The following is a 17,414-nucleotide window of genomic DNA, read 5'->3' on the forward strand; positions in this document are numbered from 1 at the left end:
ATGTTGGTCTCAGAATGAAATGTGAAGCTTTTTATCCTTTGTGTGTGTGTGTGTGTGTGTGTGTGTGTGTGTGTGTGTGTGTGCGTGCGCGCGCGCTTTGGGAAGCGTGTATAACAAAGAAATCATCTGTTCTTTGATGGTTTTGTAGAATTCTCATGTAAACTTGTGAAGTCTTCTGGGTATGGTAACTCTTTAGGAGTAGATCTTTGGCTATTCTATTGCTTTTTTTTTTTCAGTTTATTAATTTATTTTGAAAGAGAGGGAGAGTGAGAATCCCAAGCAGGCTCCACATTGCCAGCATAGAGGCCAATGCAGGGTTCAAGCCCACAAACTGTGACATCTGACCTGAGCTGAAACTGAGTCGGACGCTTAACTGACTGAGCCACCCAGGCGCCCTGGCTATTGTATTTCTTAGATGATGATTGGTCTAGTCTGGTTCTCTATCTGTTCTCAACTCCATTTTATACTTGATATTTTCCATAATATCCACTTTTATTTTCAAATTTGTATAAAATTAGGTAAATAAAATTTTGAGGTAATTAAAATTATCTTCGGTAGCTGTAGTTATGCCATCTATAATTTCTAAAGTCATCTGTGTTCTTTCCTTAAAGAACTGCAGGCATTGAAACTGCAATCCATTGAATTGAAGACACTAAGAGATAATCTCCATAGCAGTACTATAGCAATCAGACTATCTCTTACAGCAAGTACAAGTTCAGGTGTTCAGGGATTTGGGAATCTTGAAGAGACAGCCTGAAAAAATGTGAATGGTAGAATATAAAGAGCATCAGTCTCTGATACTCCAAATAAAATAATAGCTAGAGAATCTGAGAAACTTCGAAGACCTTAACAGTGTTCCCAAAATTCTCCACTCTCACTGGACCATCTTACCTTCACTGGAAATATATTTACTCTTAATTTTAGGTGATCTAAGAAATACAGCATTAAAAATTTTTGCTTGACTATTGAGTTCCCAGCAGGATGTATCAATGTCCATTCCTTGACATTTCAATTTCACCAAGCACCAGATTCCATCTTCTCCATTTTTCTTCAATCTGGGTTAATGAATCACCTATATCTTTATTGTTAGCCTTGTTATCTTGGGCAATCCATGCCATTAATTTTCAGTTTATCTTTTACTGAGGACGAAGAAAAATGGCCTTTTTACATCGGGGGCTCACTTTCATTTGTAGGTGGCACATTACCACTGTTGCAAAATGCTGGCATATAAATGTCATCACCTTATTCTTTTCTGTTGATTTCTGCAAGCCTCATCTTGTTACTATCCTTCTGGCTCTACTCAGTGGCCATGTTCTACTTAATAGTTTAAAGTTTTGTTAGCCCCATTTTCTATCATTTGCTTCGTTTCCAAATAGAGTAAATCTTTAAAACCTCTGAACTAAACTTTATTCTAATATAAATGTTGTATCCCTAAAGTGTTAGCATATGCCACACCCTTGTCAATGTGATATATTTACAAAACCATGAATATTCAAAGAAAATGTAGATCACAAGCTTCTGAGACCTATTAAGTTTAGATCTGTCCATATAGTACATGTTAAGAGCCAAGCGGTCTAAGTATTCCAGGCTAGACCATAGCACCATACAGTCAGGAGTCATGTCAATCTTGTTCACTATTAAATTCCTAATGCTAGTTCATGTCTGGCACATAGCAGGTAATTACTACATATTGTTGATTGAATGATTGACATCTGTAGAGAATCTAATTCATTAATGTATTTTGACATTTTTAAAATATTTTTTGTTTGTTTTAAATGTTTGTTTATTTTTGAGAGTGAGCAAAAGCACAAGTAGGAGAGGGGCAGGGAGAGAGGGAGACACAGAATGTGAAGCAGGCTCCAGGCTCTGAGCTGTCCGCACGGAGCCCGATGCAGGGCTCTAACTCACAAACAGTAAGATCATGACCTGAAGCTAAGTCAGACGCTTAGCCCACTGAGCCACCCAGGCACCCCTGTATTTTGACATTTTTCACTCATAATTTGGAAGTAATATAAAATTGTATGAGATACTTGTGAGTTTCAACTATTAGGGATGTTCAGGTTGCCTTTGTTATAAGGGTTTATTGGAAAGATTTACAGAACCATGAAAGACAGCAACAACAACAAAATCTCGGAAAACATAGCCAGGCTTCACAGAAAATTGGACCATCATTCCCATCACTTGGGACTAGAAACACCCCCAGCAGTCTACTTGTAGTCCTTGGCTTAAGAGCACTTAATGCTCTTTCAGAACTGGGTGTCTCTTACTCAATTTTCGATTGCTCACTGTTAGGGAATCCTCTGTGTCTGCTCTCTGCTCCAGCTGTAACTAACTCTGTATGCCTCAAGCACATGACTACCCTTCTACCACCACCATCTAAAGAGTATGATTAGCTAGTCACTAGCTGATATATTGTATTCCTTCTGGGCTGAGTTCTCTAGGGCTAAACTACTTCACAGGCCACTTGCCAGCCTATAGAGTGTTTTCTTCAGGTCAGGTATTACCCTGATTCAATCATTTGTGGCCAGGAGAGTAGGGTTACATGGCAAAAAAATAAAAAATAAAAAAGAGGGCCACAAAAGAGACGGGTACTTTGAGTTCTCTTGCATGGCCTAGAACTACTTTCCTATTAAAAGCCACAGCCAGGGTCTGTCCTGTATAAATACCTAACAATCCAAACAGCCATACTGGTTTTATTTTATATTCATGTTGCCATATCTTTGTTGTGTGGATATCATTTGCCAGACAAGCCATCAATACCTGGCATGTTTCCTAGAATCATCACAGTGTATCCTGACGAAGAGACAGAAATAAGCCATAACTTATTGGGAGGAAAATGTCATGCATAGAGCACACTGAAGAGAAATTGAGTACACGGGCACTTAGGAATAAGAGCTGGGGAGAATTTATTTTCTTGGTTTTTCATATGTGACATGCCTATAAATCAGAAAATGTTTCTGAAGTGCATTATTCTCAGAAAAACAATTTTCCTGAGATCTCTGCATGTTGGATTTTGCCAGTGCACTTCATGAGATCATGGATAATGGCCTTTTTGGGATATAGTACAGATGATAATGAATTCCCAAAATATGTGTTCAGGGTAAATCTGTTGACTGTTCTCAGAATTATGCTGCCCTGACCTGGTGCAAAGTAGTGATCTGATTCAAAGCAACTACACTGTGAATTTCCCAGTTGTGGGTTATTGAATACACAGTGAGTTCAATGGGGCCCAGGCTACCTCTGTCCATTTGTAAAAAGAGTTTTTCTCTTAGGGGTAACAGGATAGAGAAATCAAAAGAATATTTCTCAGTCCTTCTTTTGACTTCCCTGCAACAGCCAACATTTGAGCACTTATCCTTCTCTTATGCCATCATCTCTCCATCTGCACCCATGGGGGAGCCACCATTTGTATGCTAATTGTTTCTGAGTAATATATACCTAGATGAGACCTCATTCCCAATCTCCAGAGCAGAATCTTTCTTTACCTTCAGAATGTCTAGAATGTCAGAATGTCAGAATGTCAGAATTGTCTAGATGCTTACAGGTTTTTCAGACATCATGTATCTAAAACTAAATACTCCTATTTCCTACCCCTACCCCAGCACTCAGTGGCCAATCTGATCTTTGTTTTGTATTTCCTACTAGTACCTGTTGATCCACCAACTATTCCAAGCCAGGTTGGGATGGAGTAGTGGAGACAAAAATGCTCCCTTCTCTTTTTTTCTATCAATTCTCCCTTTTAAATCTCTCTCCAGTCTGTCTTTTCTACTCCATTTACACTGCCATTGCCTTGGTTCAGATCTGCATACTCTTGGGGTTGGCCCATTAAAATAACTTCTTTGCCACTACCTCTCCCACCATCCTCTTTCCATCTCTGTCCTCCACTTTGTTGCTGAAGCCAATTGTTTCTGGAACAATTTAGTTATCTGTTAAAATTGTTTATAGTTTTCTGTCATTCACATGATAAAATCCAAGTTCACTGTTATGGCTACATTGGTTTGCTATTGCTGCAATAATGCTGCAAAACAAATGACTCCAGTTGTATAAAACAATTAATACTCGGGGATGTGGATATATGGGTTGGTTGTGGGGGTTTTGCTAATCAAAGCTGGGTTGATCTGTGGGTCAGGAAAGGTGGTTAGAGTTCATTCCACTTGTCTCTCATCTTCAGGGACCAGTAGGGTAGCCCTGGCAAGTGTCTCTCATGTTAATGGCAGAGGTACAAGAGAGCAAACAGCCAAGGCCTCTTAAGGTCTAGCTCAAAACCACCATTTTAGCCTCATTCTTTTCCTCAAAGCAAGTCACATGGCTGAACCAGGATCTGGGAAATGTATTCTGACCTATTACTGAGAGAGACTGCAGTTATATGGGAAAGGCATGGAACTTGGAGGGGGGGGAGTGGGGGGGTGATGAAGAACTGGGGTTGATTTTTTTTTTTTTTAAAAAGGGGCTTTGTCTAATGCTCTACCTAATCATTTGCATTTAACTTTCTTAAATCTGACCTTCTAATAGGGCATCTTGAACAAAGTGTGTTCTATCATGCTTCAGTGACATGCTGTGCTTCATCTGTTGGGAACAATTTCCTTCATCTCCATCCCACCCTATTTTGCCTGTCGAATGAGCTCCTCTTCATCTTCTAAAACATGGCTAATACGTTCTTTCCTTCTTGAGCAATTCCTTCTCCTAGAGAGAAGTGATTTTTTTTTTTTTGAGCTGTGTTCTTCATGCGTGAATTTTTTTTTCCTGTAATAAAACTAAGCTGTAGTTATTTATTTACCTAGCTATCTTCTTTTTAGATTAATAAAATTTTTGAGGGGTCAGTACTAGCTTTTCTGGCCTTTGTCTTTCTAGGAGCCCAGCAAAGTATTTGGCATACAAAGTTCAGTGAATGCTGAATTGAATTACACTTATGTTAGACAAGAATGACATTTTGGAAATAAAGACCAATTACACTGAGTTGCAAGTACATAATTTTGTCTGTGCAATTTAGAATAAAGAGGCAGCTAATGTTCCTGTCTCTCTGAAGCATGGCAGTATGAAATTATTGAGATATACACAACAGGCAAATAAAGAATCACTTCTAGAATTCTCTTTATGCTGAACTGAGCTTTTGGGGTTCTGATAAAAGCAGGAAAAGTTTGATTTACTAAAAATACATTACAGATTGCTCTATCCGTTATATGTGAAGGTTTAGTTTCAATTATGTGTTTTTCCATTTGTAAAAAAGAGTTGGGGTTTTCTGCATTATTTCTGTGCAGTCTTAGAAAACTTTTTTTTTCTTAACCTAAGATAATAGAACCTAAGAAAAGATTTTTCTTACAGACTCTGCTTCCGATTTTTTTTTCCCTGAAGTATCTGATCATTTAGTTTACTATGCACATTTTGAAATAGAGATTACTATTGTTGTTTATATCTACTTTTTGAGTCAAATGGTATGGATTCCTTTTTTTTTTAAGTATCAAAAGCACTATTGGTAGAATTATCATTAGAATGCAATGAACTAATATATTCTGATGAAAGGAGGAAAAGGATCAGTAATTTTACTTATAACAGACTTATTGGCACAACCAGCTCATGGAGAGTTGAACTGTTTAGAGAAGTCCACCCATCACTACTTCTGAAAATAGTTCACACTGTTTGGGGTAAGGTAGTTCTGTGTGTGAGCCTCTGAGAGGCATGCGGCAAAAAAGAACTTCTGTGAAAACTCAACTGAATCCAACATGTGTTTTAACGGAAATTTCACTGCTATTCCTACCAAATCTAAGGTACGTTCTTACCATGTTGTGGTGCACTCCAGGCCCGTTAGGATACATGGAACTCTTCTTGACAGGACTGGAGCAAGCAGCAAGTTCCCTAATCTCAAAATTTGCACCCCTCGAAAGGCATCACTTGGTTAGGAGGAGAGCTGATTTTCAAATGTCTTCTGTCCTAAAGCAGTCCTAATAAAAATAGTACGTGAGCTACACATGTAGCTTTACGTTGTTCAGTAGCCATATTTTAAAAATTTAAAAAGAAACCTAATCTAAAATAGGATCATTTCAACATGTCAATATTGTAAAAGTATTAATAGAGATATTTTACATTCATTTTTATTACTAAGTCTTTTGAAATCTGGTGTATGTTTTACACTTTGAGTTTGGGTGCTAAACTTACAATAGAAATGATCTGTATTTAGATACCCTAAAATTTACAGGTGGAAAAAGGTAGATTCACATACTCAACTTTTTCCAGACATAGTTTTCTATTATTGAAACCAAGAACCCATCATTCCATTTAAATTAATTAAAATTAAAAATGGTGTTTCTCAGTTTCACCAGCCACATTTGAAGTACTCAGTAGCCACAGGTGACTAGTGGCTACTGACTGGCTGGAACAGTTCTAGAGAATAGTGATGGCTTTTAGGTCTTGAAAAATTACTTGAGTCTTTGTGCCCAGTCTGGTGCTATTCAACGTAAGAAATACAAGGGAATTTGAGGTCACCTTTGATTTCTGTCCTTAAAAGATAAAATGTAGTTTTAAGAGTAAAAATAAGTGTTCAGAGAAAACACTTGAGTGTGGGCTTTAGAACACATGATAAGGTAGGACTTGGGCTTTCAAAGTCCAGAAAGGTTTAGGAACTGGGGAGGGATGCATGATGGGGAAATGGCGAGAGCTCAGTGGCATTAAAGTACAGGGTTGGGGTGGAAAACCAAACTAAAGGGGACCAATACCAGTTGGTGGTTAAGAACTTATGCTCCAAAGTCCTGTTCTCTGAGTGTGAATCTTGGCCGTGACACTTCCTAATTGCTTCACCTTGGGCATGTTATAAACTTCCCTCTTCCTATTTATTTAATTTTAAAATAGGGATAATAATACTTCACAGGGATGTCACGGAGATTAAACAAACTAATCCCTATAGGGTACTCAATTGTGCTTACTACTTAAGTGTTCAAGAAAAGTTAGCTACTGTTATTAACTTGGTGGCTATTTGATCTTTGGAGTTTATATGTAAAAAACAAAAACAGGGGCGCCTGGGTGGCTTGGTTGGTTAAGCGTCCAACTTCGGCTCAGGTCATGATCTCATGGTCCGTGAGTTCGAGCCCCGCGTCGGGCTCTGTGCTGACAGCTCAGAGCCTGGAGCCTGTTTCAGATTCTGTGTCTCCCTCTCTCTCTGCCACTCCCCTGTTCGTGCTCTGTCTCTCTGTCTCAAAAATAAATAAACGTTAAAAAAAAATAAAAAAAACAAAAACAAAACAAAAACAGAACCATTTTATTTAGAACTTGTACCTCAAAGCATTGAGCCTAAGTTTATATAAACCAGTTGACATTATAAATGTGCAACCATTTTCAGTGTTCCTGAGCCTTAGTTTTCCCATTTGAAAATTTTGGAATAATTTAACTTCATAATGTTAAAGACATTAAATGAGCTCATTAAAGGAAGTAGACTCCTTCTACTTAGTAACTATAGCTTTGGGAAAGTTACCTCTCTGAGCCTGTTTCCTAATCCACGAGATAAGAAGGTGGTAACAGGATCAAATGTATAATATCTGTGAACTGCTAAGCACAGTTACTGTTACAAAAATGAACAATTACTAACTTTTCAAAAGATCTTAAAACTCGATGACTCAGAGACTTCTAGCAGCTCAGCAAATCTGATTAAGGGTTTCCATGGCTTGAAATTTAGATGCTTTTGTATTTCTAAGTACTACAGTCACTTCTGCAGACAGGAAGTAGAATCACTTTTCATTTCCTTATACTTGTGGTCATAGAAGGTAGACAAACAGGAGCCTCAAGAAAAAAAAAAAAAAAAAAAAAAAAAAAAACCAAACAAAAAACAGCCAGTCAATTTAAGGGAAGGTGGAGGATTGTTTATTAGAAACGATACCTTAGCAACAACTCCACAATCTTTCTCCCTTAGAAACAAATGAACTGCAATGAATTTAAGTGAACCATTGGAAACAAGTTAGCTTTCTGAAAAGATAGCTTGCCTTTCCTCTTGTTATTTCAAGAACTAAAAGTACACAATTCGATTTTTTTTTTTTACTTATAATGCAAGACTAGCTTTATCTACATGTTAATTGTACTGTTCATTATTTTATGATGAAACAGATTGGCCATTCACCATATTTAAAATAGTGTATTTTCAATTCATGATTCTCAACCACTTAGTCATGATCATCCTTTATGGTCAAAGTTGTTCTTCCACACTTGAGAGTTTTTTTTTCACATTTGCAAGTGATTTACTGTAATTGTTACAGAATTGAAGATGTCCATATTTAGGTGACCATTCGGAGCCTGAACTTTAGAAAACTTGTAATATCCGCAATACAACTTACAAGCCAAGAAAAAAATTAAAGCAATATTGTTAGAGTTCTAGATAAGTTCCCTAAGGCTACAGTAACAAAATACAACAAAGTTGAGTGCCTTAAAACAATGATCATTATTCTCTCATGGTTCTGAAAGTGGGAAGGGCAAAATCAAGGTATTGGCAATGCCATACTCCCTCTGAATTCTTGGGAGGAAAATCCTCGTTTCTTGCTAAATTCTGGTAGCTCCAGGCAATCTTTTGCATTCTTTAGGCTTGCGGCTGTATCATTCCTGTCTCTGTCACATGGCCACCTTCCCTGTCTCCTCTGTCTTCAAATTGCTCTCACTTTATTAGGAAACTAGTAGTTGGATTTAGGGGCCCACTTGAATCCATTATGACCTGGGCTTAACTTGATTATATCTGCAAGGCCCTATTTCCAAACAAGGTCACATTCACAAGTATAGGGATTAGGAATTCAACATAATATTTTGAGGGGCACAATTCAAACCAGGACATTCCTACTATTACGGGACAGTACATCAAGGACAGTGAAAACCTCTCCTTCACATGTGAAGTTTGTGCCACTAACTGATTGCCCAACGCTCTAGCTTTAACCTACTAGAGAGAAAATGTCAATCACTATTCGGGGTACAGTTTTGGGGCATGTAAACGAAAATTTTATTGGTTAATATAAAGTTTGACATGTATTCTGTGCCAGGTCCTCTGCTTAGTGCTAGAGATACAAGAAGAAAAGGGTGCCCATCTCTACTTGGGTAGAGCCCATTCGGGTACCCTGGACTCATTCCATGACCTTGGTAAAGGAACAGCCCTGTATTAATAAAGTGGGCAAACCAGTTATCCTCAACACCTCAGTGAAAGAACTAATAGAGACCTCCATTAAATAAGGTTTTGTTACATACTACTTCAAAAAAACCTGTAAAAGTTGAGGGGATTACGTCCTTGCTGAAGAATTTTTTTTTTTTTTTTTTTTTTTTTTTGAGATTATACGTCTTTGGAACACTAGGGGAAAGCAAAATGGAGAGCAAATCAGATAGAAAAAGGGGAAGATTCCTGTCAGCTGTTTTGACTTCCTTGCTTTGCTGACCCTTACCCCTCACCAAGTAGGAACCAGAGATGTTTGTTTTGCTTGGGTGCCCCAAAGTGCAAACACATTTATCACGAACACTTAGAGTTGCCATTGTGGGAGGGTCCTTATTTCCAACCATTCTGGATATGTTTTCTCCAATAATAGAATTGTTTTAGAAAGGAAAGAAATTACCTTCTGTGAGAGTTAAAACGCTTCATTTTCACAGGTGAAAAAAGGCTCTCGAATGTGACTTGACCAAAGCTATGCCATAGTCAATATTGTAAGCTCCATAAGAAAAGTGACCCTGTTTTTCATCACCTTTTATTCTGAGACTAGGATGTGCCTAGCAAATAATGAGTGTTCACTAAATGTGTGTTAAGTGAATGAAACAACTTGAAGAATGGGTCAAAAATAACACTTTTAAGTACTCTTTCCTTTGACATAATGATCGATTGTTAAACAGATTTAGGATTCCTAATAAAAATCTTCAAGTTAGTCTAAGAAATGTTCAGACATCATTTATCTATGTGCTATTAAAACTGAATTATGGGGGCACCTGGGTGGCGCAGTCGGTTAAGCGTCCGACTTCAGCCAGGTCACGATCTCGCGGTCCGTGAGTTCGAGCCCCGCGTCAGGCTCTGGGCTGATGGCTCAGAGCTTGGAGCCTGTTTCTGATTCTGTGTCTCCCTCTCTCTCTGCCCCTCCCCCGTTCATGCTCTGTCTCTCTCTGTCCCAAAATAAATAAACGTTGAAAAAAAAAAAACCTTTAAAAAAAACTGAATTATGGAAAAGAGAATTATTCTAATTTGTGTTCCATGTTATCCAATATTCTCAACTTCAGCTGTCAACATTTTTTCTGGTCTTTATACTTTTTGCAAAATAGGCAGAGGAAAAGGAGCTAAATCGCAGATCTGGCTTCCAGATCTGTTCACTTACTAAGCCTTTTACAATAGCTGTTATCTGGTCCCAGCTGTTGTGCTAAATTTAGGGTTTTGGATTATCTGGAAGTGTTCCTTCTGTCTCCCATTACCAAGGTTAATTGAGAGGTGTTTGTAGAACAAGTAAAACTTCACAAAGGAAACTACATATTAGAGTATTCACTAATATCAGAATCAGGTCCACTAGGAGTTAAGATTTGTAGCCATTACAGAGACTAAGGAACTGTTGCCATTTGCCAGAAGTTTCATCTTCATGATAGAACATTTTCCTGAAAATGAAATGTTACCCTCATGAATGTTCTGCCCTGTTTTGGTTAGATACAATCTTAGAGTTAAGGTTAATCATTGCAGTTGTCCATGTGATTTTACTGTATATATCAACACATCTAGAAAATTAGTATTTTTCTTAATTGAAGTTTCATGTATTTGATGTAAGGCAAAAAAAATGCAAAAATTTCTGATGTAAAAGTAATACTGTAAAACTTTGGAAACCACAAAGGAGTACAAAAACTATAAAGTAAATCACCTTTTTAAAAAATGTTTATTTTGAGAGAGTGCAAGGGAGGGGCAGAGAGAGAATCCTAAGCAGGCTTTGCTCTGTCAGTACAGAGCCCATGGGAAGCTTGATCCCACCAGTGGGTGGGAACATGACCTGAGCCAAAATCAAGAGTCAGATGCTTAACTGACTGAGCCACCCAGGTGCCCCTAAAATAAATCACCTTTAGACTTACCATGATACTTTCCGGTTTTGATTCTTAAATGCAAAATTATTTCATTAAAAAAATAAACCTTTTCGGGGTGCCTGGGTGGCGCAGTCGGTTAAGCCTCCGACTTCAGCTAGGTCACCATCTCGCGGTCCGTGAGTTCGAGCCCCGCGTCAGGCTCTGGGCTGATGGCTCGGAGCCTGGAGCCTGTTTCCGATTCTGTGTCTCCCTCTCTCTCTGCCCCTCCCCCGTTCATGCTCTGTCTCTCTCTGTCCCAAAAATAAATGTTGAAAAAAAAAATTAAAAAAAAAAAACCTTTTCATATGACATCAAGAGCATTGCAGATTTGGTACTTTGTCTGTTTTGAGCTCACAACCCCCTATGTACTTTGTCTATAAACTGAGTAGCTAATAGCTTCAGCCCTTGTTAGGACTGCCTTTTTTTTTTTTTTTTAATTACTGCAGATCCTTGTCATCTGTTTGTGTTGAAGTGATGACACATCACAACACGAAATGTCATCATGTCACATTGTTACAGGACAACAAAATTACAGCTCCTCAACAATAACATGGTGTCAAAAGTGTCTTCCTGCCATGAGTCAGGGTTTTAGACGTTATAAAAGTTATTTTTAGCACAGCGAGTATCTTGGGAGCTTGGGTTCCGAATTCTACTTAAAACCTCTAGGGATTTAGGAAAATCTAGAGGGAGCGGAGCTTCTTGCTCTTGAACTCCTCACTCCTTGATGCGCCTGGCTGCCCCCTCTCCTGCCACATTAGACCCGGGTTCCACCGTGTGCTGCAATCCACTGGGGCTCGGTCACAACCCAGAGCCAACATCCCATGTGGAGGAGGAGGAGACTATAATTATCCTCCACGTCTGGGGCAGGCCCGGGATGACATCTCCCCAGTCACCCTGTGTTCTAATAGCGCAGCTCGGATTCCTGGTCCCAGACGCGCGGCGGCCGGCTCTCAGCGCGGCCAGGGGCCGAGCGGGGCCGCAGCGCCTCGCGCCTCCCGAGCCTCCCAGGCTCTGTCAGCCCTTCGCAGCTGCCGTTCCCCCCGCGCCCGCGCAGCAGTCGGGCACCTGCACCGAAACCCAGGCCGCGGGGCTAGCGGCCCCGGGCGTGCGGGGTGTTGCCATAACAACCGGGCGCCAGCCGCGGAGGCCGCCGGGGAGGAAGTGACGAGCGGTGGGTTGGCTGTTGTTGGGACACGTGACCCGGGCAGTGTTTTGACAGGGCAAACAGCAGAGAAAGAACTGGGCGAGCGAGGGGGATCGGGAGCTGGGGCGCCAGAGCTAGAGACAGCGGGCGGGCGAGGAGCTGGCAAAGGCGCGGGGCAAGCGGGCCGGCCGGGGCGACGGGCGGGCGCAGCCCGGGGGCCGCGGGGCTCGGGTGCGAGTCGGGCAGGGGGACGGGCTGAGCGCTGGGAGTGAAGCGAGGCGGCGGCTGAGGCGGGGGTGGATGGCCACAAGGGCGCCCGGGAGCCGCGTCGGGCTTGTCGTCTCGGGCCCCCATGGTCCTGTAACGCAGCCCCGGGGGCCGCTGCGCGCCACGTTCCGCTCTCGCCGGCCCTGTGCCTCTCGGAGCCTCGGGTCTGAGGTGGGAGTGTGATGTGAGCCGCTGGGCGAGCGGCGCAGAGAAGTGCCAAGAGGAGGAGGGTTTGGGACGGGCGAGGAGCGAGAGTCAGTCAGCAGAGGTCGGCCGAGGGAGCCATGAAAACAACTCTCCGGCGGGAAGAGGGGCTGGCGCGGCGCTCGGTGCGGCGAGGCTGAAGGAAATCCGGGGCCGCGGAGGGACGGAAGGCGCCCGCAGCGGGCAGGCTGCGCCGAGCAGGGGCGAGCGCCCAGCTGTAAACACCCCTCCTCAGGCCCACCTCAGGTCGGGCCAGTCAGGGTTGGGGGTCTGGTGCGTGTGGCGGTGGCGGGGGGTGGGGGTGGGGGGACGACCCGGGACAGCCCAGCAGAGTTCGTTTGGGGCTGGGGGCTGGGCGCGAGGAGATGACTCGCATTTCTTTCTGACCCTCTTATTGTGTAAACTTGGCCGCGGTTGCCACACGAAGGCTAGCCCGAGGGTAATTACACAGGTGAGGCCCTTCGGGGGCGGGCGGGGCTCCTGGCGAGGCGCTAGGGGTCGTGAAGAGTTTCCTGCGCCCGGGCACCTGGACGGAGAATTTCTATACCAGCCAGTGCGGAGGTGCCTCTGTTCCCAGCGGCGTTTTTTACAAAGGGGTTAGTTAGCTCGTGTTGCTTGAACCTTTTTTTTTTTTTTCTTTCTTTCTTGCCTGTACCTCCAGGTTATAAATAGATCTTTCTTTTGGTTCAGAGACGCTGTGTCAAGGAAGGACACTTTGGCCTGGAGAGCACACGGGCGGGAAGAGGGGTGCTGGGTCCGGAGGAGATGGGGCAGGCCGCGCGCAGAGAGTTTTGCTTTTTTCGGAGCTGCCGAGGGTTGCTGTCACCGCAGTTAGTTGCCAGGAAGAGGCCTGTTCACAGTAGTTTTCTTGCAAGGTCTGGGTATCAGAGCCTGGCCGGATTGATTTTATTTTGGTCTCTTGCAGCATTTTGAAAACGGAGCTGTAGCCACAGGATCAGCGGCGAGCTGGTTGAAAGAACCCACCAGTGTATTTCACGGCACCTTGGGTGGAAATTGGATGTGAAAATGAAGCCAGACCGAGGTAAATGACTTACTTCAGTAGGATTTTTTTTTTTTTTTTTTTTTTTATTGTGCCCCGGTTTGTAAGTTAACCTAATTCTCTGGCGGGATCAATTCTTTGCTTGTTACATATGCCCACTTGTTTCTGTTATAGGTTCCAGCAGGTGAGGTAGAGGAGGGCACAAGGAAGACAGAGTTGGAATCTAGATGGCAGGACATATTCTTCAGAAGTGTTTGGAAAGTAGTAATTTCCACAATACTTGACATCTCATTAGAGTCACAATTTTTTTTTTTTTTTCTGGTAACGTCAATCTAACTTCAGCTTTACGGTTTACAAACTTTCAACTGGAGAACTTGAACTTGATAAACTGAGAAAATTTAAGGTTGAGTTGACAAATACTATTCTATTACTGTTAGTGCTTTTATTAGCTGATTTTTGTGCTTTAGGCAAACTCTAAAAGTTTGCAAAGCAGTCCAGAGCCTTAAATGTGTCCTTTCCTTTCTAAACCTGTATTTTCAGGATTTATGAGAATAACGTATACTCTGTTTTTCAAGGTTTTAAAAGGAATTAAACACTAATTTATCAGCCTTTTGATTAATGACAAGGACCAAGTTTAGGAGATTATTAATAGAGTAGTAGTTAGGAGTGAAGACTTTTAGATGCGGGTTTGATTCCAAGGAACGTTGTTGGAAGAGGATTATTGTATTTGGTACAGAGTTGGACTAGATGACAGAGTGGAGACTTTAGGATTGGAAATGGTAATTTATCTTCATATAAATGAGATGCTCATTTTTCAAAAGATGTAATAGAATATTATTTCCTTATTTTTTTCAAAGTGTATTCAAAGGCTTTTTCTTTTCTAGTTTTAAAATAGGGCTTTGCTAATGGTGCCTTTTAAAATGCACCAGGAAGAAGTGGAGAAAGCCATTCTTAAGTTAGTGGTTGAAATTAGTTTTAAGTGTTTGGCTGTTTTTAAAAAATCGGCTATGTATGCATGAAGTATTAGCAAGTGTATTGTTACTAAGCAGGTTGCTTGTGTAGAATGCCAAGTTGAGATTTTTAGAGTACATCAGTGACTTTGGAAAAATGGCACCAAGATCAGTAATTGCATGTCAAAATAAATAAAATAAAAGCAGCTATTTGTTTTGGGGTTTTTTGTTGTTAAAATTTGCTTTAAGGCTGTAAGCAGCTTAAAAAAATAATATTTGCACACATCTCTATTTTAGCCAAAACTGGTACCAAACACAATAAAATGTTAGTTATGAGCTGATACAGATTACTAGGAAAAATAAATACCTTTATTCATTAAGAATAAATAGAATAAGAATAAATTTTTTCTCTTGAAAATTGTAGCTTTCTTTAGCCTTATGATGTAAAAATGATAGAATTGCAAGTTTAGTATTGTGATGATATTTCATCATGATGATATGGATCTTTAGGCCCATGGCCTAAAGGATCTTTCACTTTGCCAAACAGTATAGAAATACAAAAATAAACTTTTCACAAAACGTACTTACCCTTACTCTGTGAGTGTGGTCTTGTCTTTTCTGTTCTATTTCTATTTTTAAAAACTGCTGTCACAACCCATTGAATGGATTTCTTGACCTGCAGTTGGAAAGGCACATGACGGGCAGTACTTAGCTAATGACAGTAATAATTCATTTGCTTCTACGTCCGTGTCTAAGAAACTGAGTGAATTCTCTGTATAATTGAAACTTTACTCTTGAAATGCCAAAAATATTTTCAACTCTAATCATGATGTGTGGACAGACCTCTAAAACAGGGCTAGAAAGGCCCTACAGAGAGATTTAAATTGATGAGCTTTTTGGGTTTGGGGTTTTTGTTTTTGTTTTTGCCTCTAACTTAAATCACGTCTCCTTTTTTGTTTTTTTGTGAGATCTGATTTTTAAATTCTCATTTAACTGTTGCTGCTGTCAGCAGTCTTTGCTGTAAATGTTTATTCTTGCCTCCTTTTAATTTCACTGCTTTTGGTCTCTGGGCTAGAGAACTTGGTAACTATACTTAACACTGAGTTCTCTATAAAATAAGAGTAAATAGGAGAACGCTTCAGATTTCTATGAGAATCTGAGTAAAGTGTGTGAATTCTAGTGTAGAGAGAGACTCCGAGATATTTGCTTAGCAGGATACAGCTGTGCTTCAGAGAGTTTCTAAATAAGTAGTTGGGTGGCTAGTTTAAAAAGTCAGTTTCAGTGAGGAACCATAAATATAACAGCTTTAATTAATTCACCTGTGTTTTTATGCAGGCTCAGGGTTCTTTTGGGGGGGTTAAATGGGGTCAGTTTTTCAGAGTTTCATATGCTCTTATATAAATGACACCAATAATGTGCACCTAAGATTTCTAGTTTGTTTTGTTTTTTTCTAGTTTTCTAGTTTCGCTTTCTTAAAAGTGAAATAAGACTTGCAGAGCAGTGTGAGGATGGTATCTTTTATATTTAAAACCATTTTAAAATTAGTACTGTTTCACACAATTTTATACATGTTTTGTGTATACAGAAGTCAATAGGAATTTGTTTCAGAAGGGGAGGGAATACATGTTCATCACACATGTTCTTTCCAAAGCATGCAGCAGTTTTCACAGAAATAAACTTTTTTTGCACGCATTTCATTGATTTATATATTATTTAAATAAATTAGTTATTATAAATAGGGTGGTATTATAAATAACTTTTGAGAACAAACACCAGATTGTAATGAGCATACAACTCAACTGGTAGAAGTAGAAAGTGCAAACAACTAGAAAGTACCTTGTTAGCAGCCAGTGTCTGCCAGTTTATTTTTATGGAGGCTATGGAAAGCATTGGTCTATCTTGTTAATTGATTAAGCAAAAGTCTTTTAGGAAAATTTCTGTACTTTGAGATAATAAAGATGCTAAATGTAGCCATTGGCCTATATAATAACAATAGTTAATAGTATTTTACCATAGTCTGAGGTAAATTATTTTTTTATTTTTTTAAGTTTTAAGTAGTAGCGTAACATTACTTGGGCATTGCAGCCAAAGATGAGTCTTTGATGTTATCATTGGCACAGGATTTGGGAATAGACCTGTTTGTATCTTTGTTCCTTTACTTGCTAGCTAGGTCATCTTCTATCAAATTATTTAATCCCTCAGAGTCTCAGATTGTGTGTACAATGGGGATAATTCTAATTTCTCATAGTTGTTAGAATGAAATATGTTAGTGGTTAACACATAGTAGGTTTTAAGTAAATGGTACCTTTGATCATGTTTAGATGCCTAACAGTTGGCCAGTTACAAAAGAATGTTTGAGGAAAGAAAATAATCAAATGTGCAATAACCTCATACTGTTTTGTTTTGTTACGTTTCGCATTCATAGTGTTCAATCTGCTAAAGCTCAAGGAGATTTAATTGGCTTTTAATATATAGTCATCTGAGAAAATAAAACTATGAAAGGGTGGTTGACATACATGTATAATTTCTTTATACTGTCATTTGTTATAATCATCGCTTAAAACATAAGGGGGGGCATGGGTGGACTAAACTTCCTGGGAATGGATTTTTAAATCTATTAAATGTGTTAACTGCTGACTAGAGCTGGGCAGCTGGGAGGTTCAACAGTGTTATCCACCTTGTACCCAAGGATGTCAACTTTGGACCTGGTCCTAGATAGATACTGAGTGCCCAGTATTAAAAGTCTAAAGCATGGCCTTTGCATTGAAACAATTAAAACGCTTTATGGTTTTAACCTTTAATAATTACTTGTGTT

At 40.1% G+C, this 17,414-nt stretch overlaps 1 protein-coding gene across 4 annotated transcripts in view; it reads left to right on the forward strand.

The window, feature by feature from the left end:
- Nucleotides 1-17,414, forward strand: part of FAM214A (family with sequence similarity 214 member A) — a 115,124-nt gene that overhangs the window by 13,849 nt on the left and 83,861 nt on the right. The window contains exons 1-2 of one of the 4 annotated variants that reach the window (XM_045059298.1): nucleotides 12,069-12,205; nucleotides 13,575-13,691. In XM_045059298.1, the coding sequence (XP_044915233.1) occupies nucleotides 13,676-13,691 (16 nt within the window). In that variant the 5' untranslated portion in view covers nucleotides 12,069-12,205; nucleotides 13,575-13,675. Of the gene's footprint in view, nucleotides 1-12,068; nucleotides 12,206-12,511; nucleotides 12,896-12,973; nucleotides 13,246-13,574; nucleotides 13,692-17,414 lie in introns of those variants that run through there. The other 3 variants (XM_045059297.1, XM_045059296.1, XM_045059295.1) reach the window with 3 other exon arrangements.

The sequence above is a fragment of the Felis catus genome, chromosome B3, assembly GCF_018350175.1.
Source record: "Felis catus isolate Fca126 chromosome B3, F.catus_Fca126_mat1.0, whole genome shotgun sequence".
Lineage (NCBI taxonomy): Eukaryota > Metazoa > Chordata > Mammalia > Carnivora > Felidae > Felis > Felis catus.